Source organism: Chamaea fasciata, unplaced genomic scaffold, assembly GCF_029207755.1.
Source record: "Chamaea fasciata isolate MVZ Bird 193981 ecotype frontalis unplaced genomic scaffold, bChaFas1.0.hap1 SCAF_5, whole genome shotgun sequence".
NCBI classification, from domain to species: domain Eukaryota; kingdom Metazoa; phylum Chordata; class Aves; order Passeriformes; family Sylviidae; genus Chamaea; species Chamaea fasciata.
In genome coordinates this window covers 160,905-188,603 of record NW_027094090.1, presented here as the reverse complement: position 1 = coordinate 188,603, position 27,699 = coordinate 160,905, and the positions used below count along the sequence as shown (strand labels likewise).

Here is a 27,699-nt window from a genome sequence, read left to right as displayed (position 1 = left end):
TCGTATAAGAATGCTTTGGTTTTGAATTTTGGAAATACACAGATGTATACACATTTTGATAGGTTTCCATAGCTCCATCTTCCCCTTAAAATTTATTTTGGGATTAAACTGGAATTACGTATCCCAATGCCCTCTTGACCTCTCAGTGCAAAAACCCCATGCAAAAGAAACTCTTTAATTAATCTGAAACTTGAAAGACTCTGGATAGTAATCGGATGGTGAGTGCTTGTCACAGAGAACAGATTTAACACATTTATCCTAATGACATGAAGAAGAACTATTCCAGAGAGATCACCCGGGGTCCTTGTGCAGACAACAAATACAAAGTAACACTTTCCTGATAAACTTCCCCTACCACAGCTTATTTACCCGGATATATGAGTCTGGAGTTCTTCCACACGCATGGTCATGTCTTTCATCTGGTTCTTTAGCATAACACAAGCTTCCTCTTTTGAACGTATTTCTTCTTCCTTCTTTTGAATAGTTTCACTGAATTTCTTCTCCCATGTTTTTGATTCATCTATCACTCTATCCCTATCATCCTGAAGGGAAGACATGCTCCTGGTGAAGGCTGCAAGCTGGGCTAGCGTTTTGTTTAGACTACCTTCCAGTTGCTTGGCTTCTTGATCCTTTGTCTTCAAGGAGTCTTGCAGATTACCAACAGTTGTTTCCATATGGTCTTTCTCCCTCTGTAATGTTACCAGCTTCTCTTCCATGTTTTTGATCTCCTTTGAGTGCTTGTCTTTTTCCTGCTCCAGTCTTCTCTCAAAGTCCTCATCCTTTTTCTTCATTTGAGTTTTAATTTTCTCTTTGTTTGCTTGCAATTCTTCTTTCACTTTGATACTCTCAGCTAGAACCCTTGCTGCCTCACTCTGAGTGTCATCCAGCACTACTCTGCAGAGAGCAAGCTCTGCCTGGGCTTTCTTGGTATCTTCAGCTGCTTTAGCTGAAGTTTCTTTGGCTGCTTCTACCTCTTTCTGAGTCTCTCTCTGCAGAAATTCCAGAGCTTTAACAGTTCTTTCTAAACTACTGGTTTTTTCCTGGCTTTTAATACAGTCTTTCTGCAGCTGCTTAATCTCCTGCTGTTTCTGTTTCAGCAGTTCTTGAAGCTCCTTTATATGTGTGCTGCTTTCTCCCCTCCAATTGTATTTTAGCTTTTCTATAAATTCCTTTTGCTTTTCAGAACTTGCTTTGCTTTTCTCCTTTGCCATCTGACTTTTCTCCTCCTCCAGTTTGTGCATTATCCTCTGCAAACTCTGAAGTTCATGTTTCAGTTGATCATTTTTGATTTGGAAGTCTGTTGCATCTTGCTGATAGTTTCCAATACTTCCATTAAGTTCTGCCAGTTGATTCATGAGCCTTTCTTCCAAGTCATCCTTTTCAGCCTCCAGAGCATCCTTCAGTGCTGTCATTCTCACCAGGTCGTCTTTGGCTTTTTGGACCGTTTGCTCCATCTTTGCTACTGTAGCCTGCAGATCATTCACTTCATGGACTTTCTCTTCCATTTGGTGCTCTAAAGCCCTTTTCTCACCTGCTAAAGTCTCGACACACCTGCGGATGTCACCCAGCTGTTGCTCTGAAGCCTTTCTATTATCTTCCAGCTCTGTAATTCGCTTGGTGAGGTCAGCTATTTGCTGTCTGTAGATACCAGGATCCTCGTAAGGTCTACCACTTTCAAATGCCTCTTGTTCCAGCTCTGCAGCAGGAGGCTCTGGTCTAAAAGTTTCTTCCATTTGATTTTCAGACCCTTCCATTGGTGATGGTGTGGCAACTGCCTCATTAGTTTTTTCCCCCATTGTCTGCTGAGCAACATACCTGCCTACAAGTTCTCTGCTTTCCTTCAGTTTAGATTCTGTTAACTGCAAAAGGCACTTCAAGTCCATGATCTCCTGATTAAGAGACTCCTTTTCAGCCATTACTGTCTCAAGCTGAGTAGAAAGAGACTGGCACTCCCTCCTAGAGCACTCCAGATCTTCTTTCAGGCTACCGTTTGTAAAGCTCTCTCCGGTCCTGTGTAGCTCTCCATCTGTAAAATGCATTTCTGCTCTCAGCTTCTCATTCTCCTCTTCTAGTTCCAGGATTTTTTGCTGCTTTGATTTTGCAAATTTCCTCATTTTCTCCTTCATTTCATCCATTTCCTGTCCAGCTTCCTGTAGCTGCTTATCTGTTTCCTCTTTTTTTGCTTCAGCCCTTTTTAGCTGAAGGCAAATTTCCTGCTTTTCCTGCCTAACAGTTTCCAACACACGCTGAATTCTCTCAGCCTCATTACTCACATTCTCATACGACTGCAGCAGAGTTTCATACTCTCCCTGAAGCTCCTTGTATTTCTCTTGCCACTCAGAACTCTCAGTGGCTTGAAGGCTCTTCAGTGATTCCACCTCCTTCTCCAGCTTCTCTTTCTCTAGAACAACTCTGTCCAGAGTAAGTGTAAGATTTTTACAGCATCCATCAAGATTCTGATTTTCTCCAAGTAGTTTATCCATTTCTGCATTAAGTTTTTCTCGCTCTCCAGTGAGGCATGCTAACTTGTCTGTTAAGGTATCTGTTTCTTCAACATGGCCACATATTTGGCTTTCCATATTTGTCAGCTTGACAGAAAGACTGTCAATAGTAGTTTTAGCATTAGCCAGCTCTTCTTTTAGAGATTTGTTCTCCTTTAGTGCCTCTTTTCTAGAGATAAGTGCAGCTTGCAACTTTCTCTGCATTTGATTCTTTTGTTTAGCTGCTTCTGCACTGTCCTCTTGCTTTTCCTGAATTTCAAGCATCTCTGTTTGTAGTCGCTTGCTTTGCTCCTCGTGCACCTGAGCCTGAGCTTCCAACTGACTACAGAGTCTTTTGACTGAGTCCTCTTTTTCCAGCAATTGTGCCTGCACGTTATTGAGAGCTTCGCTTTTCTCCTTTAACTGCTGGTTAAGAAATTCCATTTCTTCATCCTTTTGATGCACAAGGATTTTCAGGTCTTCCAGACTGGCCACTCCAGAAAATTTTCCTTGACTCTCCTCCAATTCGGTCTGAAGACTTGCTCCCTTAGCTCCAGCTTGGTCAGAGGTCCTCTTTAGCCCTTCTATCTCTACAAACAACTGTGCTATGTGCTGTTGCAAATCAAAGATTAATTCTGATTTGTGAGCAAGTTCCCTTTGCATATGGCTGGCATTACATTCCAGTTTCTCTTTCTCTGTCTGCAATTTATCAAGGTGTTTTTTCAACTCTTCCTCAGAAACATCTGCAACCTGTACAAGCCTGTTATTTGTTTTATCTTCTGCTTCCATGCATGAAGAATCCAACCTGTCTTGACTCCCAAAAATACTCTCTGCCGATCCTTTCTGTTCTTGAAGTTGTCTGAGCTGAGCCTGGATGCTGTCCTTCTCTTTGCTTTGCTGATCAAATTGTTCTTGCAGGATGTTGTAATCATCTTTCTGCTGTTTCAGTTGTTCTCTGTGATGCCTGTCTTTTTCCTGAGCCTTTTTTATAGTGTCTTTGCGAGACACCAGAGCTTCTTGAAGTTTTTTTTGAAGTTGCTCTTTTTCTTGTTCAAGAACTGAAATCCTTTCTTTAAGAGCAGACTTTTGTTTTTCTTCCAGATTTGTACTTGCTGAACTGTGTTTTTCATTTTCTTCATCATCTTCTGGGCTTTCATTGGTTTCAGTTACTTTGTCAGGAATTGTCTGATGCTCCATGATTTCATCTTTAATTGAAACAGTGTTTGCCTTACCTTGCAAGCTTTGTCTCATTTCCTCAATCACTGCCTGCAGTCGTGCTTCAGTAGTTTCTTTATCCTTCCGGATGCTCTGCAACTCAGATTCCTTTTCAGAAAGCAACTGAATTAGATAGTCCTCACTGGGCTGGTTTTCAAGACCCATTTCTTTGCTGATCGTGCTTCTCATGTTTTCTTCTGCTGCAGCTGCCTGAGCCACTGAGGTTTCTGATTTTTGTTCTCTACTCAGTTGTTCTAATTCATTCTCCAGTTTGGTTACTTTCTTCTGAAGCTCCTTCCTGTTCACAAGTGCTGCTTGCAGCTTCCGCTTTACTTGCTCATTTTCTTTTCTCAGAAGTTCAACTTGATTTACTAATTCCTCATTTTCTTTACTCACTGCTTCTGTCTCATTCTGCTGCTCAGATGCCCCACATTTCAGACATGTATCTTTTGCTCCTATGTTCTGTTCTTTTTCTTCCTGGGCTTTTAGTAACAAACTTGTCTGCTCCTTTAGACTCTTCAGCTCACTTCCTAGAGAAAATTTCTCTTCATTCAGGAGGACCATTTTCTCAGACATGCTGACACTGATCTCTGTCATCTGTTGGTCCTTTTCCAGCAAGGCCTGTTGCAGGCTCTCTATAGACCTGGTGTGCTCAGCAACAAGCTGTTCTAGGCTTGCTGCCTCGTGTCCCTTTACGGCTAACTCGTGGGAAAGCTCTTCCATCTCTGCTGTATTCTTCCTCAAAAGTTGTCTTAGATCAAGTACTTCACATTCCTTTGTCTCAATCTGGCTTCTCAGATCCTTTAGTTGCATGTCCTGGTCAGAAAGCTGAAGTTGTGCTTCATCCAAGTCCTTTTGCAAAGCTTCAATTTTTATATCCTTGGATTTAAATTCATTTTTAAGGCTCTGGATTTGCTCTCTTAGAAGACTGCTCTGACTGTCTGACAGTCTCCGCTTTTCTGAAAGAGCCAGTTCTTCCTCCAGTTGCTTCACTTGCTCCTTCAGTTCTGTTATGGTAGAAAGTTCTTTTGCCTGACTCAAGAGCTGATCTTGTTCTTCAGTCAAAACACAAAATGTACTATTGGGATCCTCTCTTTTTTTTCTGTATTCCTCAGCCAACTGGTTTAGCCTACTTATTTCTGCACACTTTTCTTCTAGTTCTTTCCTAAAGGATTCTTCTGATTTCTGCAGAATTGTTTGCAGTTCTGTAATTTGGTTTTGTAACTTTATCAGCTCTTGAGATTGAGCGGTGCCAGGGCTTCCCTGAGGCTGTTCCTGGAAACTGATTCTGTCTTCCTGAAGAAAGCCAATTTGCTGCACTTCTGTTTCTCTCAGTAATGAGACACTCTGTGTATCAGAAGCCACTTGCTCTCCCTTCTCCAGACACTGTATCTGTGAATTCTCTTCCAGCTGGTTAGCTTCTGTTTGGCTGCCTGTAGAAGTTTGGCCACTGGGGCCCCTGAGTTGGCTTTTCAGAAAAGTTATTTCTTCTTGGGCTTCTTTCAGTTCCACCAGCAAAACTGACAGCTCTTTCTGCTTCTCTGCAGCAATATATTCTAGAATTCCAGACGGATAACTTTCCTCAGTAAACTGCTTGCTTTCATTGGTAAAGCCATCTGTTCTTGCCTGAAAGAAAATAGCAGGTATCATTTTTCCTTTGAATCTTGTGAAAGGGACACTTTTCAAAGTATCTGCATTGCACATTTTGTAGCTTTTGCAGCTTTCTGAAGCTGGCTTCCGCAATAAATAGAAGCCTTGCTAATAATAGGGGGAATCTGTCTTGGCAGGGGGGGTAGACTAGGTGACCTCCAGAGGTCCCTTCCAACCCCAACTATTCTGTGATTTTGTGACTTCCCAGGTCACTTCTGCTAATTTGTTTCTGAAGTTGCAGCATGAAAGATTCTGGCTCCAGGATCAGACCATAAGGGCAACTTCCTATTCCCTTTTTTCCCTTTCTCTCTTGATTACAAGATAGTATGACTCTGAACAGTTTAAGTCCCCCCGTGATTCTCGCAAGCCCTCTAGTGTACTTAATCAGCCACATTTTTGTGGCATCCTATTCATAGCCTTTGAATAAGGAGGTTTTGTCCCCTATTCTATCTGCCTATTTAACAGGGCAAAGAAGCAGGATAGAAGCCCACATCCCAACCTGCGTCCATGTCCAAAGTGAAAGCATTAGATAAAGCATCTCGAACAAAGCGCTTGGCTTTTTCCAAATAACTATCTTAAGGTTTCTTCCCATCCCCCAAAACAGATTACAAAAGAAAAGCAGTCACAAATCCTCCCCAGAAAGCTTGGATCAACAGCCACCAATAAGTCAACACGCTGCACTGTAAAGGCTGCTCATCAGTTTGGCAGGTGGAAACAATTTATGGGGAACCATTAAAAGAGAGCTGCTCTTGAAAAGTCTGCTGTTGTAATGAAACAATCACTTTAAGTCACAGGAGGTTAAAAATAAGCCAACTCTTTGAGGCTTCTAAACTAAATTAAAGTTTTCATATCTGCAAGTGCATACAATTCTGAGACCAAAGGGGTTTTGGACTGCATTTGTACCTCAGAGAGCACGAAAGCGTCACCAAAAGGCTTTTGCATTTCAGAGTTCACCAGCTCTCCTGACGCACCTAGTGAGAAAAGGTACACTTGTCACCATCAGTGTAACGACTTGCAGGTGAAATCAGTGGGTAAGTGAAGGAACAATAAATGGGACCGGAGCTTCTATACAAGGTGAGAAAAGACAAAAAACAACAACAACAAAAAAGGCAGCAAACCAAGCACACAAGAAAACAAGCCAGAGTTTGAGTCTATGCAGTGCACAGACATCCTGTTGTAGGTTAACCCCAGCCACCAATACAGACCCTGCAGCTGCCATACAGCCCTGTGCAACTCCCTGTGTTAGCTGCATGCTGGCATCACCTGCACACAGCACTTCTGACCCCTGCAGAAGGATGAAGAGCAGAGACAAGAGAACCAGGTAATAGACTGGTTTGACTGTTTTGTTTTTTTCATGTGGGATGCAGGGGGGAACTAATTCCAGACACAATAGAAATTTACTGGCTTGCAGAGAAACACATAGTTCTTCATTTTATCTTAATTCTCTTCTGTGCCTTACACATCAGTCTTTGCATCTACAAACATGCTCCTTCAATCCATTCTCTCTTTCTAACCTTAGCAATCACTTTTTTCTTCTCTTCTGGTATACCCTACCCATCCCACATCAGAATGTTCTCTTCTACCTCATGTAAATATTTTTTACCCTCTGTAGATTATCATCTTTAGATGCTGACCTCAGAGCTCCTTTTTCTAAATCATTTTAAGATTTGCCCCTGAAACTTCTCAAATTTCCACAATTTTCTGGCCACGTGCCTTATTCTGTGTCCCCACCTGTAGAAGAAGAGCAGTCTACATAAGAGGCTGGAGCTTCCACAGTCCACAAGTCTTGCAATTTTGCCTCAGCACCAATATTCTTATTCTGTGGGTTGAAGAAAAAACACTGAGCTTTGAGCCAGGATCCTGATACAAAAAGACAGCTCTCTTAGCTGTCTACTGCTCTGCCAAGCTCTAAGTAAAACCTATCAGTCCCAAGTTTGGACACAACTATGAAGCCTAATGAAAACAAATAAATAAAGAAAGAAAAAGATTGGTTTTGATGTTAAGCAATAGACTAAGACATATCTCAGCAGATTGAGGTATACAAGGGTGCAATGATTAAAATAACTTCCTTCCCACCTTGAGATGATTTCTCTTCCATCTTCACTACTTCAAAGGGACTGGCTACAGTATCACAACCTTGCACTGACCACCCAAGCAGAGAAGGTGAGAAGTCCCATGTCTGTCAGTCTGTACCTCACAGTTCCAGCAGATAAAGAACCTGGAGTCTTCCCAACAAAGTTACACTGGGCTCTACCACACACACAAACCAATAACCCCACAAGAACCTTTTAACTGCTAGATGCCTTAACCTGGGTTTGGGTAACTGCATTACTTGGCCTAAAGCCATGGGTCAGGTGCACAAATGGTACAAATAGCTGTCCAAGTGTAAAAACTTAGATGCAAGCTATTTAGCTGTACTCCTTTTATAATAAGGACATTGAAATGGACAATTCCAGGGTTGTTTACACTGACCCATTTTCAACATTCACCTTGTTCTGGGTGAGTCACATGCTAAAGAACCTGTTTTCTCCACTGTTTATAAAGGGGCAGTAGAAGATAGTTCAAATGCTTATATCTGCCCTTGAAAAGACTATATGTGTGGGTGTGTGCATATTCCCACTGATCTCCCAGCAGGCAGCAGGAAGACAAGGGTGTGAGTCAAGCAGGATGAATGACTCAAAATGTTTTTCCAGTTCCAAATATCAACTTTTACCTTAATACTTCACAGTAACATACAAACCCTCTGACAGAGAGGAATATATTAGATAAAACACAGCATTAACCCTCCCCCTGTGGACAGGATGGGCCAGCAGAGCAGGCTGGAAAGAGTCAGACCTTGTGACCTAAGCCAACAACGGGTTCCACAGCAAATCCTCAGTACAGATGCACAGAGGCTGTCATCTCCCTCCCCATGCTAAGCATAAGGCCAAGCAGCAGGTTCCTAATCCTGCATTCTTCCCAACAGCCTGACTGCACTTGCACCTGCAGCTGGACACGCTGCAGCAGCTCAAGGACAGTGACCCACCCAAGGAGCACACAGCTCCCCCCAGCCAGGCGCCCATCAGGGCAGTGGGAGTGCACAAGGGCTGGTTTGAAAGGCATCTTGGATAATGACAGCTGAGCCTTCGGAATTTTATTTCCAGAGACCTTCTGCTGAAAAACTAACTCACAACAGGTAGAAAATAGCACAAATGTGGATTGGGTGGATGAAGAACACAAGAAATCCACACAGCTGGCAAAGGGAAACACCGTCTATTATGAACACAGTGCAAGCTGTATTTGGAAGCTATTTCTGTCTTTCACCATTAATCCAGTTAATAATAACCTTCCAAAGAGGATTGATAAAAAAGACCATGACAGCTTAGCCGTTTGAAGGCCAGTCCTTGACCTATTTTAGTTTTAGCTTATTTCAGCTGCTTAATCATTACCTGTTCTGCATCTTCTGCAACCATCACAGCTTCTTGCTGAGACTCCCAGAGAACAAGTTGCAAATGTGATATTTCTGAAACGTTCAAACACAATAAATTTCTTTGAAACTTAAGTCTTTGCTTTAGACAGCAACAGGATATTCTTCCAGGAACTTTCGAGAAAGGACACGTGGCTGTTAATAACACTTATGTAGTGGAGATACGTAACACGGTCATGGGATAATATGGGTTTAGTTTTTTTTTTTAGAGGCAACCACACAACCAACAAGCTGTTTTAAGCAGTTTCTAGAAAAGAATGATTGTTATCATACAGACATACTGAAAGACAGGTAATAGAGATTCGAGTTCTAAGAAACATTTTTATGAAGGAGAGCAAAGAAAGAACTATTGGAGCAAGATGTTTCAAATTTCATTTGGAAAAAATAATATGAGAAATTGTTGTAAATGTACAGAAAAATACATTCTGTAATTCATCTCAGTTCTAATTAATGTATTAGGTGAGGCCTCAGCTTTTTAGTATAGGAGGCAGCAAAGCAACGAATACTGTGTCTTCCCCAGAAACACCAACTTAGAAGAATTAAAAAAGCAGACCCCATTTTTGGGATCATGTTAACTAGCAATGATGGTATGAAAAATATGTTAATATATTTGCAAAATAAAACTCAGGACCAAGTTGAGGTCTGCTTGAAAGCACCAGAAATTGCAAAATATAAGATAACTATCTATAAATCCTTATTTCATTCTATCCAAGTTAGTACCGGATTACAGTGGGCAGTTTTAGGTATCCTACTTTAATCAAGACTGACAAATTCATGTCACAAAAAGGAGTAACAAAGTATTTAGAACCTATATAGCAGACTTGAAAGATGATGATTTTTTATGTTTAATTTAATATTTTGGTAGTTTTTAAAAAGAAATTACATCTCCTACTGTTTAAGATCAAAAAAAGTCAGTAATCAAGTGTTCAACACACCCACTGGGAACAGAATTACAACAGCAACAGCAGCAAAAGTTTGTTTTGAAGCAAACATGCAGCTAAACATGCATTGGGAAGGATGTTTTAAGTAACATGACAGTGAAGCTCTGAGTCACTGCATTTTTTCAGGTGGAATTCCCTTCAGTAGAGGGAGGAGCTGCTTTTTTAGAAACCTGACTAAAGTTATCCAAGTGCATTTTGGATGCACACAGTTGTAGCTTGGGGCATGATATCAGATTGAAAGCTGGATTTCTGTAAGGCCTTTGATACGGTCTCTCCAACACCCTTGCTACTAAATTGCTGAGATATGGGTTTGACAGGTGGGCTGCTAGGTGGGGCAAGGAACTGGCTGCATGGCTGTGTGCAAAGTCAATGGCTCAACATCCAAGTGGGAACCAGGTCCTGAAGAAGTCCATACTGGCACCGGGATTATTTAGTGTCCTAACTGCTGACAGTCATCTGGGGGGAGTGCACCCACGGCACACCTGCAGCCGCCACCTGGCTGAGCAGCTGATTTTGCTGGAGGGATGTAATGCCATCCAAAGGGACCTGGACAAGCTTGAGGAATGCAGCCATGCATCCCTTGTGCAGAGCAAGGTTTAGTGAGGCCAAGTGCAACGCCCTGCCCCTGGGCTGGGGCAATCCCCAGTACAGCACAGACTGTGGGGTGAATGGACTGAAAACAGGCCACAGGGGAAGACTTTGGGATTCTGGTAAACTCAAAATTGGACAGGAGTTTGGAAACGTGTGCCTGCAGCCCAGAAAGCCAATCATACCCCGGGCTGCACCAAAAGAGGTGTGGGCAGCAGGCTGAGGGAGTCAATTTCACTCTCTTCTCTGCTTTTGTGAGACCCCACTCAGAGCACTGTGTCCAGTTCGGGCGATCCCCTGTACAAGACAGATGTGGATCTGCTGGAGTTAGTCCAGAAGAAACCACAAAAATGATTAGAAGGCTGGAATATACCTCCCATGAACAAAGGCTGAGAGACTTGTGGTCGTCAAGGCTTCAGAGAGGCCTTATTGCAACCTTTCAAGAGGGCTGCTTCTCTCTGGATTGCCCAGAAAAGCTGTCAGCTGCCCCACCACTGCACATGTTCAAGGTCAAGTTGGATGGAGCTCTGAGCAACCTGACCTGACCTGGTGAAGGATCACCCCCTGCTCAGGGCAGGGGAGGATGGACCAGGTCATCTTTATGAGTTCCTTCCAACCCAAACCACGCTGTGATTCTAAACAATGTCTTGAAGTTAATTAAAGACCTGCATCTCTGAGATCTTGGAACAAAAAAAGAGAAGGGTGATGTTCTAGGACTGTAGGAATCTGTTTTTTCGGTGATTACACCCCAAGATTCTTATGAAGAGGTTCTATCTTTAAATGACAGGAAGCAAAACAAATCTATCTCACAAAAATCAAGATAGGTTACTGTCATAGTACACCAGACCCTAAAGTAATCGTGTTTTATAGTGTAATTGTTTTATAGTGTAATTCGGATACAGCTGTGATATTGCTGCTACCAGCCTAAATGACCAGACACTGAAAACCAATGTAATTGTCTGGGGTTTTTTATATGTGGCATTTATATGGGTCTCAGCAAAAGCTATCAAAAATACCTCCTCCAGAAGTGTAACCTGCAGATTGATTGTCAGCATTTTGTACTGGGGAAATCTACCACTTCAGCTACATCTTACTTTGCAGAAACTAATTTTAGAAAGATTCTTAAGGATATTAAGAATATTAAAATAGGTAAGGTAATCATACGACCTTCTGTCTTCCGTCTTTCCAAGTTTTCTGTGGGTAGGAATGAAGTCTCATTCCGGTCTTCCTGATCTGTTGTGTTTTCCAGTGAAGTTGATTCATCCTGTTTAAACAGGATGGAGGGGAGAAAGATAAATTTTAATACCATTTATAAACACATATTAGTCTTTGATAATTCAGTTAATTAAAAAAAAAAAAATCAATTGGCAACGTTTAAACTACTCAAATTGACTTCTCCTTCTTTCCAGGCTTCTGTAGTCATAACATGCCTGCCCATCAGCTGAGAGAACTAATGAAGGCCTGTCTCAAGCAATGCATCATAAAAAAATGGAATTCTAAACATTTAATTTGGCTTCAGTTCCTAAATATACCAGAAAAACTAATGAGAATAATTTGAAAACATCAAACCTGTTGCTCCAGTTCAGAGAGCTGCACTTGTGGCTGGGATTTCAGCTCACCCTGACAGCAGACAAGTTCTTCAGACTTCTGCAGAACTTCATCTGACAGAGGGGAAAAAGGGGAGTTAAAGTCTGTTCTTGTCTTTTTTGCCAAACTACGTCCATTTTACACACACGCACAATAGTTTAGGAAATCCCTTATCTCTTAGTCTCTGTCTCAGCTTTGGGCCACAAAAAAGCTGGAAGAAAACCAATTTGAAATAAAAGCTTGAGACAAGAACAATGTCATTATTTCTAACACAGGTCTATGGGAAAAATGGTACAGTCTGCTTTTCTTGGTTGTTTTACTTATGATTTCAGCAGAAATTCAGACTGTGAAAAATATGGTACATCTAAAAAGGACTTACACAACCTGACAGAAAAAAATCCAACAAATCAGTAAAATCAACTAAAAAATACATCCAGCTCAAGAAAACCATAAGCCCCAAAAGACGAGGCTGGGACAGTACACAAGCAAAGCACCATTTATGCTGCCCCACACTTCTGCTCCCCTTGCAGCTGCCAAAGATAGAACAGTGGAAACTAACCAGCACCCCTTAGCTTGGGACAGCACCACCACTCCTATGCCCCTGTGCAACTAGGAATTCTTCCATCAAGCCATTCTTACGAGCTGTTATAAAAACAAAGCCAAAGAGAAGGCAACCCAGTGATACTCAGGCTCCTGAGAACCTGCCCCACCTAAGCGCCATGCTTGCTCACCCAGTGGTCCGTGTGCTGTAGCTCCATGTTCCACAGATGGCACCAAGAGCTGGCCAACGTCCTGTCCCAGCTGGTCCTTCTCGGCTCCAAGGACAGCACGGCCACACCGCAGCTCTTGCTCGGCCACTGCAAGACAACTGAGCAGCCGGTTCTTCTCTTCCACCTCCAGCCCATGCTCCTGTTCCAGGTCTTTATACTTCACCTCTAGTTCAGCTTGTGCTCTTCTTGCCTCCTCCAGCTGTTCTGAGAGATGCTGCACCTCCTCCTGCAAGCGATGGGAAGACAGCTTCCTCTCAGCTAGTTCCAGCTCCATCTTCTCCCTGAGATCCTGAGACGCTCGTCTCTCCGCATCCAGCATATCCCTCATGGAGTTTAGTTCCACTTCCATCTTCTGGCACTGATCTAGGAGTGTCTGTAAAGTGATACAGAAAATAATTTCTCTCTCAACCAGTTAAATACCGCGACAAAGCGAAGCACATGAATTATATTTTAAGGTTTTCATTAATCCTTTCAAAATACCTGAGCAGCAGAAGGGAGGAAAAAAACACATCAGAAATTTCAATTTGTTAGAAAGAAACTGCCCCGCTATTTAGAAATTGCAAGAAAGCAATGCTAGGAGAAACAACTCCTTGTAGTTGTGGTAAAGAAAAGGTAAATCTTGATTTAGAGGAGGGGAATTTAGAGGAAAGACTCAACAGAACAGTGGCCAGGAGTTCTCTTTTAGAAGAAAGCAAACTTCCCAAAAAGGGGAGGAAGGGCTACAACAAATGAGGGAGAACTCAACAATTACAGAGTAAAATTAAAAACAAACAAACAAACAAACAAACCCCACCAAAACAAAACAAAACAAAAAAAAACAGAACAAAAGTGTGTATGTGAAAGGGGAATGCTGAAATATGAATCTGGAGGTAACAGATGGCTCCACACAGTACCCACTTCTTTAAGAAAGATCTCAGAAGGCTCTGGTCTACCAGAGATTTAAGGTGACCAAGAGACAGAAACAGCCCTTACACTTGCCCAAACTCCTGTTGCCAAACTTCCTCCTCCTGGAGCTGTGGATGGTCAGCATAACTAATTTCAGGAGGAATCTGACGAGGAGCTCCTTTTACTTTATGGGTAGGCTTCAGCCACACGGCCTCAAGTTTGTACCTACACCAGGTCTCCTTCAGACCACAGAATGTATGAGGGAAGTCAAAGACACCAAGGAGAAGCCAAGGGAGCCCAACAATCATGCCATGAAGATATCTATGCCACCACCTCACGATACACCCTGCTGAGCAATGCAGTCAGTAGTGAGTACAAGTCAGCTCACTGAGGTTCTTTACAGTAGTAAGAGGACCCACCATTGTGCCTGGCTGGGACACAGAACCAAAGAAAATATGTGGGGCACAAGTGTGTAAAAATCATCAAAGTGAGGTTTGGCATCAGACTAGCTGAAGATCATGCAGTTTATGAATATGAGACTGATTCAGTGTAAGTCTCTTCTAAAGGGATGGAGAATTTTCAGAAGTTCAGATAGTGGAAAAACTGAAAATACACTCATCCTCAATCTGCAAACCAACCTTTTAAGAGGTTGTGTTCTTAATCCTGTCTCAAGGAGCACATGTCTATGTAGTCATATAGGCAAAGACTTGATCTCATCCTCTTTACACTCCAAAGTGAGGAAGTAAGAACCAATCCCACTCCACAACTTGTTTCACCATATAAGCAAGTTCTCAGCAAGACATCCCAAAGAACAGCTGTTTCTTCTCTGATCCGGCCAGGACACTGCAGTCCAGAAACACTGACACTTCAGCAGCACTGTGTGTCAGGCACGTCTGCATTTGGCAGAGGTTTGTGCATTTGGCTTTGAAAGTACAGTCAGCAGTGTGGGAATGGATAGATGCAGACCCTGTCCACCTGCCCAGAGCCTGGATCACTAGAGCTGGCAGCTGCAGAACCCCATTGTCTGGCAGTACCTGCTGTAAGCTGGGCTTACAGCTTAGACCTGCAGCTCTAACGCCTGACCCAGGGAGGGTGGCCCCAGCTGATTTCACGATGGAACCCTGGTGCCAACAAAACCTCATCTGGTAACTTCTGAGCGACTGACAAAGGCCCCATCTACCACACACACACACACAGAATAAAGCAATAAAAAGCACGTCCAAGTACCTGATTTTGTTTTTCAGCAGTATGCAACTCCTGCTGCAGCAGTTCTACCACCTGAGTTCGTCCTAACAGAGCTGCTTCCTGCTCCTCGACCTTTCTCTGGAGTGTGCGCAGGTTCTGTGAGAGAGACAAGTTTATCCAGCATTGGGGAGACCAATGTAAGTTTAGATTCCCATGTTTCTTTGATACACATCATTTCTGTAACACAGTTACTTTGATCGCCTGAATGAATTCATTTTTGACACCTAGTCTGGAGCCCTGGCGCAGTAGGAGAAACTTACTTTGCTTCATGAATATGGAACTGGAGCACAGTAATATAACACCTTTTTCAACTGTTCTCTCTCTTTGACTGAGAGCAAACCAGCAGATTGAAGCTAGGACTCAAACTCCCAACTAGCATTCCAAAAAGCTCCAAACAACCAAAGCATCTTCCTTCTTATCCCTTTTGAGTTACTTTAACAAGAGCTGTTCTTTCAGGGTGTCTTCTGGTAGAAGTCCTTTTCCTTCCTCCCTCCCTGATACGATTATTATATCAAATATACCTGTTGCATCTCTACTTCCACATCCGACTGGACCACCGTCTTGAGCAATTCAGCTTGATGCTGGTGCACGTGTTCTTCCAGGAGAGCTTCCTTCTCCTGAATCACTTCCTGAAGGGAACTCAGCTGAAAACATAAGCCACAAAATAAAAACAAACCAACAAGGTTACGAACCTGACAGACACACAGGCTTGCTTTCAACATGCACCAGCATACTGCATGTGTGGTGGAGTTGTCAGCTTTACAATCCTATACATCATCTTGGTCAAATGGTATTTTTACCTGGTGTCTTAATCCTACTAATATGTGTTTAACAACTGATAAGACTTCAAATCCCAGAAAGCAAAAAGCATAGAACTTAATGAACAGATATGCAGAATAACAAAATATATGAATACTGGATCATTAACAGCTCATAAAACTTCTGGGCTTTTAATTGTATAGGATGCAGCCCAAATCACAGTTCAAAAGCAAAACCTGCAATTTAGAGTATTAAAAAAAAATCTTTCCACAAATAACTACAACGTAAACTTAAAGCTGTTACACTCTGTGTTAAGCAGCTGCCCTGCACACCCACAGCAAAACACAGACAGCACGGCAGGCCTGGCAGCTGGAAGAACACTCCAGACCCAGCTACTGCAAAGCCCATCACAGAACAGCAAGGGTAGACAGGGAAGAACCCAAATTCTGACTCAGAGGAAGGGACACCCTATCCAGGCCCTTCCAGGGACTGTTTCCTCCCTCCTCAGTGAGTCATCAGCCCCATTGTCCAAGGGTGAAACCCATCTCTTACCTGCAGAGCACCTTTTGCACCAGGGGTGGTTCTGGCCTGGGGATACAGGATGGGGGGCAGGAGAAGATCATTTGGGGATCGTGAAAGACTTAATATAATGTTTAGAGGAGGAGCCAAAGGCAGTAAAACTGATGGACCTAGGTGATTTGAGGAGGAACAAAACTGAAAAAATTGGGGTAAGGGAATTGAAGACCAGCTGTGTAACCATTGTTGTATTCTATCATACTAGTCTAACTGGTGATGTGGGAAACACAGACTGATGAACAGAAAAAAAATTCTGTACCTGTGTTGCATACTTGATTTCAGCATCTTTCAGATTTCCTTTGGCTACAGCCAGCTGTTTCTTCAGATCCTGAACAGCCTCCTCTCGCTCCCTGAGCTGCTCTGACAGTACTTCCACTTCCTCTCTATGCCCCTCACTTGTATTTTCATTTTTCTGACGTTGCAAGAGAAAAAAGGGGAGAAGAAGAGATACAGAAAAAAGTAAACTTATCACTATTACTGGTTAATAAATTAAATAAATTAATTAATTTTTAAAACCACACTAAAATGCTACTTCACTCTTAACTCGTTATCAGATGCTTATTTTTGCTACTATTTACTGCTATTTTTACTACATTGCTTCATTTCTTAACTTTACATTTCTTTTGTTTCTTTAAATGAAGTTGTCCTACATTAAGTAACTCTTTTCCCTATTTCTGTGTAGATATGCATGAGATGCCCTTAATTGGGAAGTGGCAAAACACTTGGAAGGGCTAACAGTCCATGACTGCTCACTATATAAACTAAGGCAAACTAGATTATTAAATACATTATTTATTATATGACTACCCTGATTTGTGAGGCTTTTTAACATCACAAATTTCTCTAATACCAGAAATAAAAACACTTTAAAATTAGCTATAGAAGAATATTCCCGGTGTGACAAAGGGGTAGGCAGCCTAGAAAACACCCATGGAAATCTCTTTAGACTACAGGATTAATAGCAATGAACTTATTAGATACAAGCAAAGGGAACGGGCAAAAATTTATCAGTTCTACTCCACTCTGAGGCACTTAAACCCTCTGTTTGTGACCAAGAAATGTAAACAACATTTTACATAAAACGTGCTTAGGCTGTGTCTACTCAGACAACCCAGCACACTACACCTGCACTCTTCACTCTCTCTCCACACCTGGGTGAGGGCAGGCCCCTGAACCCACAGCTGTGCTTCACACCTGGGTGAGGGTGGTCCCTCACCACCTGTCCCTGAGCAGACAAACCATTCTCATCGCAGCACTTCCAGCTACTGTGAGCACTCAGTGCTGGGTATGTTGTTCTGAATATATATAAAATGCATCTCTTCCATTTTATTTCTGGCAGGTATTGGGTCAAATACCATCAATAACACAGGAATTCTACAGCGTATTTATGTCTTTAAACCCATTCTGAAACTATTATGAAGGCATTTTAAAATACTTATACATCAGTGTAATAGAAATAAGAGACTACTGTTCCTCAAAAGATGTTTCACCTACAGAGAAGGTCACTGGCAGGAGGCAGAGCAGACAGACAAAGAAGCTTCAACTGCACTTGAATTTAGAAATAGAACAGGACATTAAAATAAAGAACAGAAATGCAGGAAGCGCTAAGAAGCCAAGGATATACATAACTTATAAGGCTGGGGCAGAAGAGTTGCTAGAGGGGATGATGGGTGGATTAGTTTGCCTATTTGTAATTCGCTTTCAGGATTGATATTCACAGTCGGATTTGGAAAAGCCTCTTACACTGACCGTTACACGGAGTGCCACAATTAAGGACAGTAGCACAGCCACAAAGTTCCCAGAGCTCAAGCTTTTAAATATTATGTTTTTCCAAAATGTATAAACTCTTATACCTGACCATAATTTTTAATTTACCCACTTCAAAAGTTTGAGAGGAGTCTCAATTGTTCTGTACACAAAAACTATCTGATAGAAAGACATAAGCTGATACTTCCATTCTTCTCAAAATAAGGCACCCTGCTAAAAGCCCAGGAAGTAAGAGGACTAATTAGATATTTAAAATACAGCCTACCCACAGGGACCACATAACAGAGAGGAAAAAAAACAGCCCTTTGCTAGTATTCAATATTTTAGCAACTCTAACCTAGAATTTTCACCTTCAAATGACAGGGTAACTTTCAAGGAAATACCCCCATAACTCAAGACAGCATCTTCTTGGAAAAATAACTGTAAATAGAGGACTCTGTATCCTCTCAGGAGGTCTAACCTTGCAAGAAAGAAGCTAGTGCTTTCCGGGTCAAATACATAATATTGCAGGTAACTGCTCTAACATAATTTCACTCAAACTATGTTCTAACCCAAACCAAGTAAGGCTGTGGTCCATACCATGTCCACTGGAGACTGTCTCAAGCTCCCATCCCTCTAATTAGAAGGCTCACATTTCTCCAGCACTGTAAATTCTCCTTCCTCTATGTCAGAGACTTGAATAGCTTTCTACCTCTTCTCCCTCTGCAATATAAATGCATATTTCAACAGAATCTCACTCCCAGTCTGACCCAAACTTCAGTCCAGTTATGTATAGTAGTAAATCATACCATCAACCCCTTCACCTCCTTTTCCTCCCCTACAAAAATAAAATTAAAAAGCTTCCTGCACATCTTCCTGCCTTCCACAACACTTGCTGCATCCCCAGTTTGAGAATACCTGTACTTGTCCTTATTAAACACACATGTATTAACCCATCTGCATACACATGCCTATGCATACATACATATATGCCTATATATGAATACATGCATATTTAGCCACAGAATATTTATATATGTATATGTGTCTGTTGAATATATCCATATATGTATCAATTTTTCTTAATGGCTAACTTACATTCATACATTCACCCACATTATCCCTTAACAGTTTTCCCACTTTCTTGATGCTCACCTTCCTCATACAACTGTAGAAAGAAACGACGTTTCCTCTCTGACTTTGGCTGACTAAATAACCAAGCTGTTTGAGTGCCTCCCAAGGGCAGCTATTAACATGATGGGAGAACAGAAAGCCTCTTGCTGCTCTCAGAATTTATCTTCCCTGATTCCAAGTGAGCAGAACATGACAACACTCCACACAAGGCCTTGTCAGTCTCAGTAGAATAGCTAGAAGGGTATGTAAGAAAGATAAGGCCTCTTTTTAAAACCTGTATTGCACCAATTAACTGATGATCAGCTTTCTCTCATTTTGCCTTCTTCAACTGATAAATTCGAATTTTGAAGCCAGAACACTCACCAGACCTCAACACCAAGTTTACATGAAGTAATGTAACAGCACTCGGATGTTACACACACATGCTGCATATAGACAAGCTAAAAAAGAGCCTCAACACCAGGACAGCAATGTCAAGTGACACAGCTGAACAGCCTCTGTAGCCAGGAAATGTTGTTCATGGCCTTGCAGCATACAGTGTCATGACACTAGAAATGCTTGATCGTACACTGGCTAAATTTTGCTTTATTTTTCTATTGTGTCAGTCCTTGAGCTCATCTAATTCTTTATGTATGAAACTAGATGGTGCTTTGCACTGAGAAAGATTCTCAAGTTGGTATTGGGAATTACAGAAGCACATTCCTATGATTTCATGATGCTCTCAATCAAAAATAATCAGTACAAGTCATAGAACTGATCTTCACTTCAATAGTAGTCACCTCTCATCTGACAACTCTCACATGCACCTTTTAAAGTTTCCTGTAATATCTTAATTTTTTTTTTTTCAATGCCTGAAATAACCTTTATGTTCTCTGGTTTAATGAACATCATATGATGTCTGGAAACCATTTTCTCTTCCATGATATTACCAACTTTTTAAAGAAAACATTGTTCTGCTCATCACATAGTCAAGTTTTCAAAAATTACCAGCTCCAATGGGAACTCCTAGTTAGTAGCTAACAGCCTCTTTAATGTCTTCGTAGAGGACACTTCCCCCTCAGTTTCTACCTAGCATTACACAATTATGGTTTGTCAACCATAAATTTTATGACAGCTCATGAAGCCACCTGACTGGAAAAAAATACATACTTATTTTTTCTTATATTGAGGTTACTGCCTTCCAGTTTCAATGACCTTATCTCTTTGCTCTTGTACTCCACCAGCCTTTGCTGCACTGACATGACAGGGAACATTTTGAAACTCCTAGCTCAGACAGACACACAGTTTCTGCAGGAAAGAGTTTGGCGACAATGGATTATAGAACTTATGTAAAGGGAAACTAGCCCATACCCTTGATCAAGCTGAGCATTCCAAGGGCATCTGCAGTACAAGGAAGCTGGACAGATAGGCTTCCTACAGCACAGGGATAGACATCCTTGCTGGAACTATGAATATCCTGTTAATAAGACAAATAGGCCCCGCTGGCTCCCTGTGACCTGGAACATCAGGCAGTACCAGTTATCAATAGAAACTACATCTTTTATGCAGCCCTGTTGCCCCAACCTTGGGATACTCCAGCTCTTCTGCTAAGGCCTGTGTAGGCAGTGGTGATCCTTTCTCTGTCAGCTCCTCGATGCGTTTGTTCAGAGAGGCCAGTTTGGCTTTGGCTTGAAGTTTAAGTTTCATCAGCTTCGCATCCGCAGCCTCTCGCTCTTTCTGTAAGAGAAGGACACAAACCGACTGCACCTTAGACCCCAGTGCTGTTACACACGAAGCACCACCTTGAAAAAGCTACACAGCTTGTCAGTCTGCCATATTCTGTTTCACCCTGCCTCCTCAGTAACAGCACTATTTAAAACACATCTGCAAACTAAATTTGTTGTGAAACACTACACATACCAAAATTGTAGCTTCCACCCCAGCACTTCCTTTCAAGGGACAGAGCACTCAGGGACTTCACCCAGCAAAGAATACAAACTTGGTTTGACTTCCTCTGCTATATGCAGTCCCTCAGAACTATCTCAAGTAACTCTACTCCCACCATACCTCAGGGTAGGCAACACGTACCTTTGGGAATACATCGTAAAACCACTGGACTAGTGGATGAGCGCAGCACAGGCTACTCTGTGTCAAACACTCTGAAGCGGGGAAAGAGCAACCTCACACAAGGTATTAGTATTTATCAGAGCCACTGGGAATCTGCATGGGCCTCAAAGAGCACTGAGACAAAATGCTGTGTAACCTGGATGTAACTTATCTACTCTAGACTAAATTAACTCAATCAAACTAACAGAAGACATCCTACATCTCTTGGGTTAGGGTCCATTCTTCAAATTCCAATAATTCTCTGGAACTGACGCCATTCGTCATGCAGGCATCTCATGTTCAAAAGAAACCAGAGACTGGCTTGCACAGAAAAATGAAGCAGCATTTTACTCTCAGTCCCCAGAGAAAGAAATGGTACCTTGAGTACAGTTTCTTTTTCCTGGAGCAGGGCATCCTTTTCTCGAATCAAATCCTTCAGCTGAACAACGAGCTCTTCTGTTTGGGCTAGGCGCTCCGACAGCTCCTCAGGTGCCTCCTCCATGCTTTCTGCTTCTGACTGCAAAGTTTCTACCTGTAACAACAAAATGAGTGTTCTGAAGGAAGAAACACTGTAAACAGCCTACAGCCACATGACATCTTCAGCTCCAGTCCTCAATACCGCACTCCACTCCCTGCCTGCATTTCATGGAGCCTGCAGAACTATACAGTTAGATGAAACCAGGAGGAAAGCTCAAAGAACTTGTAAGCCAACACACAGAGAGTACCTTGCTGAACACCACATGAACAAATTTGAAACGAGACACCCTCACACACTATCCACTGTCTCAGTACCAAAGGGCAGCAGAGATGAAGTCTCCCATTGTCACCCAACCATGAAGAGCTTCCCCCCTTCTGCTACACACAACCCCTAGTACTCTTGAAAGTCTTTCTTCACCCTGATTCTAGTTTGCTTCCTAGGGTTAGGGTTCCTTGAAATGTGGAAACTGAGGAGATTATGGTCTGCCCAACAGAAATGCTGACTTAAGAGGTGAGGAGTAGAAGAAAAGCAGAGTGGAATGACAGCTCAGTCTAGTGCTTAGCAAGGAAGAAGCAGGAGACAGTTCTCACTGTAGTCTAATGAACCATGCTTCCCAAACTAATTGTCAATAAGATCTGAAAGTCTTTAGATAACACTGTACTTACAGCAACAGATGGTTCAGTAACTGCATCTCCATCCTCCCCAGACAGCTCTTGTAGAACAGTACTTGCTAAACCTGACAAACGGCTCAGCATCCTCAGTCTAAAACAAAACCAAAGTCAGAATACAGTTCCAGAGTCAAAACTGCTATGAAGAATAAGCTCCCTGATGCTGATCTCTAATGCTAGAGGAGCTGGTCACCAGGCTTGTAGGGAATTTGTCTCCTTTGCCAAGAGAGAAAAGCCAAAGTAAAACCTCAGGAAAAAAAAGAAATGGTCACATTAACACGAGCAGCTGGACCCTCTGAAAATTAAAGCAGAGGATGTGCTGGTGTCAAGACACATGAAGATTCCTTCATTGCTCTACATGTATGATTGAAAAATACATTTTTATACCAGATACCAAGTCATCCTCATAGTTCATTCTTGATCATGCTTAACAATGACATTACAGCACCACGACCTGTTCAGTTTACTGAAAAGAAGGGTGATTACTAAAGGAAGTCATTTCTCTATGGGCCAAATACGGCCTGTAACATGAAATCAGCTTTCTAATAAGTGGTGGAAATAATGGACTGAGCCTTGATGTTTGCTAAACAGATACAAGTGTGTCACATTATGGAAATGATGAGACCTCTGCATGTCACACACAGGACAGGACCTCAACATCGGGGAATAGTCTGGAGAGGACACACGCTCCCTGGCTGCTGCGTAGCATACCTTCTTTCCTTTCCTTGAAATTCAGGAGCCAAACTAATCCAGCAAGTGGAAGCGAAGAACCAAAAAACATGCAGTAGTACCAGCCAGCAACACATAACTTGTGGTTTTGGGGAGAGCAGTAAATTAAATTCTCCATTATTAACTGAGATGATGGGATGCACTCCACCTCACCAAATTCACCAGATTCGGATGAGCCTTTGGATAAGCTGAAGTACAGAGTTGCCAACCAATACAGGATAACAACAGGCTGGAGTAACAGATGGACAGAAACATTGCGAAATTCAGGAAAGGTAGAAGAAGCCTATGCCTGGAATGGGAAAAGCATGAGTGGTACAGGCTGAGGAGCAACTGGCTGCACAACCGTCTTGCAGAAGACAAGCTTGAAGTGCTGGTTGGCACAAACCACAAATGCACTCACAGCGAAGGTCAGGTGTACACTGACCTGTACAGGTAGGACTGCAGGGAGCAGGCTGAGGAAAGCAACTATTCCTCCCCATTCACACCTATAAGACTACATTTGAGGTAGAGTGCCCACTTTCAAAATAGTGAATCAAGTACAACAGAGAGTCCCCAGGATGACTGGGGTTTGTGTTACACGGCACATGGAGAGTATATGAATGCTGGGCTTGCTCAGCCCTGAGAACAGCAGGTGAGGAGTGGGATGCAATTGCTGTCCTCCCTACAACCACCCATAAGGTAGCTAAAGACAGTCATGCAGCTCTTACAAGGCTCACCTCAGAAGGACATGAGACACAGGACACAAGTCGCAGCATAAGCAATTTTGATCCGATCAAAAAAGGCACAGGAAAGATGTTAAAATACTGTATTAGGCTCATAGCAATCTGACTCAAATTTTGATGTTAGACATGCTAAGAGCAAAGGATTTGACCAACTGAATTCCCAAAGTCCCTTAAGAATCACATAATCATCATTCTAGTGTTCTATAAAAAGAGGTCACGTGTGACATTTGACATCTCTGAACAGAAAGGCCACAAAACTGTCCATGCCTGTAAGTGGCAAAATAATTTGTACAATTACAGAAGCTCCAGTAGTGCAAGCTGAAACCAGGCAAACTCACATTAGCTATTAGACCAAGCTTACGTTATTAAAATTATCTCCATCAAATGGAATCTTTTAGTGTGATGAGGTACCTCTGCCTCACTAGAAGCAGGCTTCTGAGGCTGGCCACACAGATCCACTCATTCCTGACCTCGTCTTACCAAGCAAATCTTTGGTCTCAGATTCCACTTAAATGTGTGAAAATATTGACACTGGAGTGGACCAATGCATTACTTTTCTGTAGCAGTCACCTGATTTTGCAGAAGTAGAAAAAATTACACTGGCCATTAGAGCATCAATAGCAGAAAAGAGCATCTGAATACTAACCTGCTGTGTGCTCTAAGGAGCTCATGGGTCTGCTCATTCAGTAGTAAGGTTTCCAAGGTAGAGCAGCCACACACAGGTCTTTCTTGACATTCCTTTTTATCTCTTGAGTACTGACAGGTAGCGTGAACCAAGATTTTTGATGGAAAGAGAAGCGAAAAAGAACAAAAAAGAGGAGAAGAAAATAAATTGTCCAATAATAAAGAATAAGCCCATTCCTCATTGTACACAGTACACTCCAGGACTGTTAGTCAGTCACTTGCAATAAGCACGAAAAGGGACAAGTCTGCTGTGTTTGGGAACATGGATTTGTAGACACGCCCTGGTTTCTCACACTGCCTAGCATGAGCTTAGTCTCTTCAGGCAATGAAATAAAATGCTCAAGCAGAAGTTAGTGTAGCAAAAAGACATGCAGCAAGAGGGCAGGTCTCAGAGAGGCTCCTAGGAAGAGCTCCAGGGGATGGAACTCCTCCAGAAGCAGAGTCAGAATGCCAGGATTGTTCACGTGCTGCAACAACACAACAAACAGTCAGTGAAACAAGTCCTGGCGCTTGCCACTCCTCAGCTGGCCCTGAGGCATGGAATTCCAGAACAGTACAGCTTTACAGTTCCTGCTAGGGAGACTTCTTCTGACAACATCAACTGCTCACCAAGGTGTAATATGAGATACTCATTTAGAGACCTGGAATGTCTGGAATCCATTATAAGAATAATAAAGTATTTATAGTTTTGTAAACCATCCCTCCCATGATGCCTCAATGAGGAACAGAACCTGCTGTCTTGGCAGAGGCCCATTTTAGAGAACAGCCATCCAAATGCAAGAATGCCTCTTTCTAACTGCTTCCAATACTTGAAGAGTATGGATCGGATCTTCCAAATGAGCATCAGGCCACAGCTTCTTAAAGTCACAAAGGTAAAATACGTGGCTGGGACCAAGAGAACCAACAGATGAATTACTAGAAGCAGTATTAGAAATACGATAAAGAAACAGAATCTAGGCATCTGCACGGGCCTCAGCACATACCTGCATGCTACAGGCATTACTATTTCAAGCATGCATACCTGAACTGGGAAAATATTCCTTGGCCTTTGCCCAGGCTGGCCACATTAACCTGATACTGCACTCAAGCTAATGAGCCCTGCTGGGTTTGGCTCACAGTCGGCCGCCTTAAAAACGCAAACAGAGGAACCATCTGCAGCTATTTGTACAGATGCGGACTTTAATAACCTGAGCTCAAGTCCTTGAGATCCGTATCTTTTGAATTCATTTTTAATTTATATTCTCAGGTCAGCCAAATATGGCAAGCGAAGTGAATGGGGAACAAAAAGTGATGCTACAATTCTGTGAACAGCAACAGGTTTGGTGTCTGTGTAGAGGAAACAGAGAAAACACGGGCCTAGGTGGGCCACTGCTCTGGACAGCATCCCTCAGAACACATCCCTGGAAAGCAGCACCGCAGAGAGAGGCTGGGGATTGCAGTGGACAACTGACCTAAGTCAGCAATGCACCCTCCTCATGATAAAGGCCAGCAGCAGCATCCTGGGCTGCATTAGGAACATTGTCAGGAGGAAGGTGATCCTGGCCACTGGTGAGGCCATGTCTGGAGTAACGTGTTCAGTTCTGGGCTTCCCAGAACAAGAGGTGGGAACTCGTTGGAGAAGATTCAGTGAAGGACAACAAATAAAAGGCTCAAGGAGAATCTTATCGAAGAACCACAGACTGGCTGAAGTTAGGAAGTCATCTGGTCTAAGCTTCTTGCTCAAACAGAAGCTGTGCAGTCAGCTTCTGACTATCTCCAAGGATAGAGGCTTCACAGCCTCCCTGGACAACCTGCGCCAGTGCTCAGTAAGACACAGAGTGAGGAAGTATTTCCTGATGATCCGGGTAATCGCCTGTGCCTCAGTTCATGCTCACAACCTCTCATCCTTCCACCAGACACCACTGTAAAGAGCCTGGCTCAGCTTTCTTTGAATCCTTCCTGAGAACAAATCCAGAAACAAGCATAACATGGCTTTAAATTCTGTCCCAAAGCCAACAGCTTGCACAGAGGGTGGTGGCTGTCCTGCGCACCAGCCTCAAGGGCTTGTGGCAGGAATATCCTGGTGTTATATAATGTCAGCCAGTTTCCCCACAAATACAAAAGGACAGAGGTTATTCTGTGTTCCACTGCCTCACCCCAATAAAGCAAACAGTGCTCTCAGAGACGAGACTGGTGCTCTCCCAGGCTCACACTGGCATATGGATTCCCACCTCTGTAATGAACAGTAGAACATGAGGACCCTTGCCGTGCTCAGGACATGAGCCAGGATCCTCTACATCCTCTACTTCTGTGCAGCATTTCTGTGATTAACGAACTTTTGCTGGGGAGACTTTACTCTGAACACTGGAACTACCAGCAGTGATCTGGAGGAGGCTCCTTTCTTCTGAAATACACATCCCTGGCCCACTGCTAGTCTGCCCAGTCTGCAGTAAGCAGGGTATCTCTATCCCTAGGTATCAGCCATAGCAAAGAACGACTTGACAATGTTTTCCCCTAATTTATTCTATTGTAAACTTATTATACATAAATGAAGTTAATTCCTTGCATATTCCCTCGTTTAAAATCAAACATGCATTACAAGCACTGCTGCTGTACACAAGCCCTGGGCCAAACTTCTCACGCTGTGCAGAGGGATTCCAAGAGAAACCAAGAGGGACGGGGAGCACCGGAGCGCCGTGTTGGGCTCCAGGAGCGGCGGCTCCTGCGGCCACGGGGGTGGCGGGCAGCGCCGACGGGCCCCAGCAGCCCCGCACATTTACCGGACCGCACGCCTCCGGCGGGCCCCGTCGAGTGCGAACCTCCCCCGGCCGGGCTGCGCTCCCGGTACCTGCGGGCACCGCCGGCAGCGTCCTACCGGCGTGGGGGGACCGGGCCGGGCCGCAAAGCCCGGAGCGAGAGGAGAGACCCGCCCCGGCCCATTGCCCCTTACGACCCGGGCCCCGGGAGCTGCGAACCCGTCCCGGCCCCGCACGGCCACGACAGGAGCCCGGCCGGCGACCGCCGCCGAGAGCCGGACGGCAGAGTCCGCGGTCCGCACAGGGGGGCAGACAGCACCAAGGGCGCGGGAAGGCACTGACCTGCAGCACGGCGGGGCGGTCAGCACCGAGGAGCGGCTTTAACCGGCCGAGGAGCCGCTGCCAACCCCGCTGCCACCGAACCGCTCCCACCGCGCCACCTCAGCACCGGAACGCACGGCCGCCACTTCCGTCCCCGGCGGGGCCCCGCCCCCCGGGCGCAGGAGGACCAATCAGCTGCGGTAACTGAAAGATAGACGTGACGGCCAGACAATCG

At 43.4% G+C, this 27,699-nt stretch overlaps 1 protein-coding gene across 6 annotated transcripts in view; it reads right to left on the bottom strand.

The window, feature by feature from the left end:
- Nucleotides 1–27,583, bottom strand: part of GOLGB1 (golgin B1) — a 40,189-nt gene extending 12,606 nt beyond the window's left edge. The window contains exons 1-15 of one of the 6 annotated variants that reach the window (XM_066182542.1): nucleotides 27,486–27,554; nucleotides 24,371–24,480; nucleotides 22,271–22,367; nucleotides 21,507–21,659; nucleotides 20,606–20,758; nucleotides 16,422–16,574; nucleotides 15,349–15,471; nucleotides 14,810–14,923; nucleotides 12,659–13,070; nucleotides 11,910–12,001; nucleotides 11,508–11,604; nucleotides 8,774–8,847; nucleotides 7,077–7,164; nucleotides 6,249–6,316; nucleotides 370–5,321 (exon numbers count right to left, since the gene is read on the bottom strand). In XM_066182542.1, the coding sequence (XP_066038639.1) occupies nucleotides 370–5,321; nucleotides 6,249–6,316; nucleotides 7,077–7,164; nucleotides 8,774–8,847; nucleotides 11,508–11,604; nucleotides 11,910–12,001; nucleotides 12,659–13,070; nucleotides 14,810–14,923; nucleotides 15,349–15,471; nucleotides 16,422–16,574; nucleotides 20,606–20,758; nucleotides 21,507–21,659; nucleotides 22,271–22,360 (6,569 nt within the window). In that variant the 5' untranslated portion in view covers nucleotides 22,361–22,367; nucleotides 24,371–24,480; nucleotides 27,486–27,554. Of the gene's footprint in view, nucleotides 1–369; nucleotides 5,322–6,248; nucleotides 6,317–7,076; nucleotides 7,165–8,773; nucleotides 8,848–11,507; nucleotides 11,605–11,909; nucleotides 12,002–12,658; nucleotides 13,071–14,809; nucleotides 14,924–15,348; nucleotides 15,472–16,421; nucleotides 16,575–18,508; nucleotides 18,885–19,063; nucleotides 19,088–20,605; nucleotides 20,759–21,506; nucleotides 21,660–22,270; nucleotides 22,368–24,370; nucleotides 24,481–27,485 lie in introns of those variants that run through there. The other 5 variants (XM_066182543.1, XM_066182544.1, XM_066182545.1 and 2 more) reach the window with 5 other exon arrangements.
- Nucleotides 27,584–27,699: the final 116 nt, after the last annotated feature.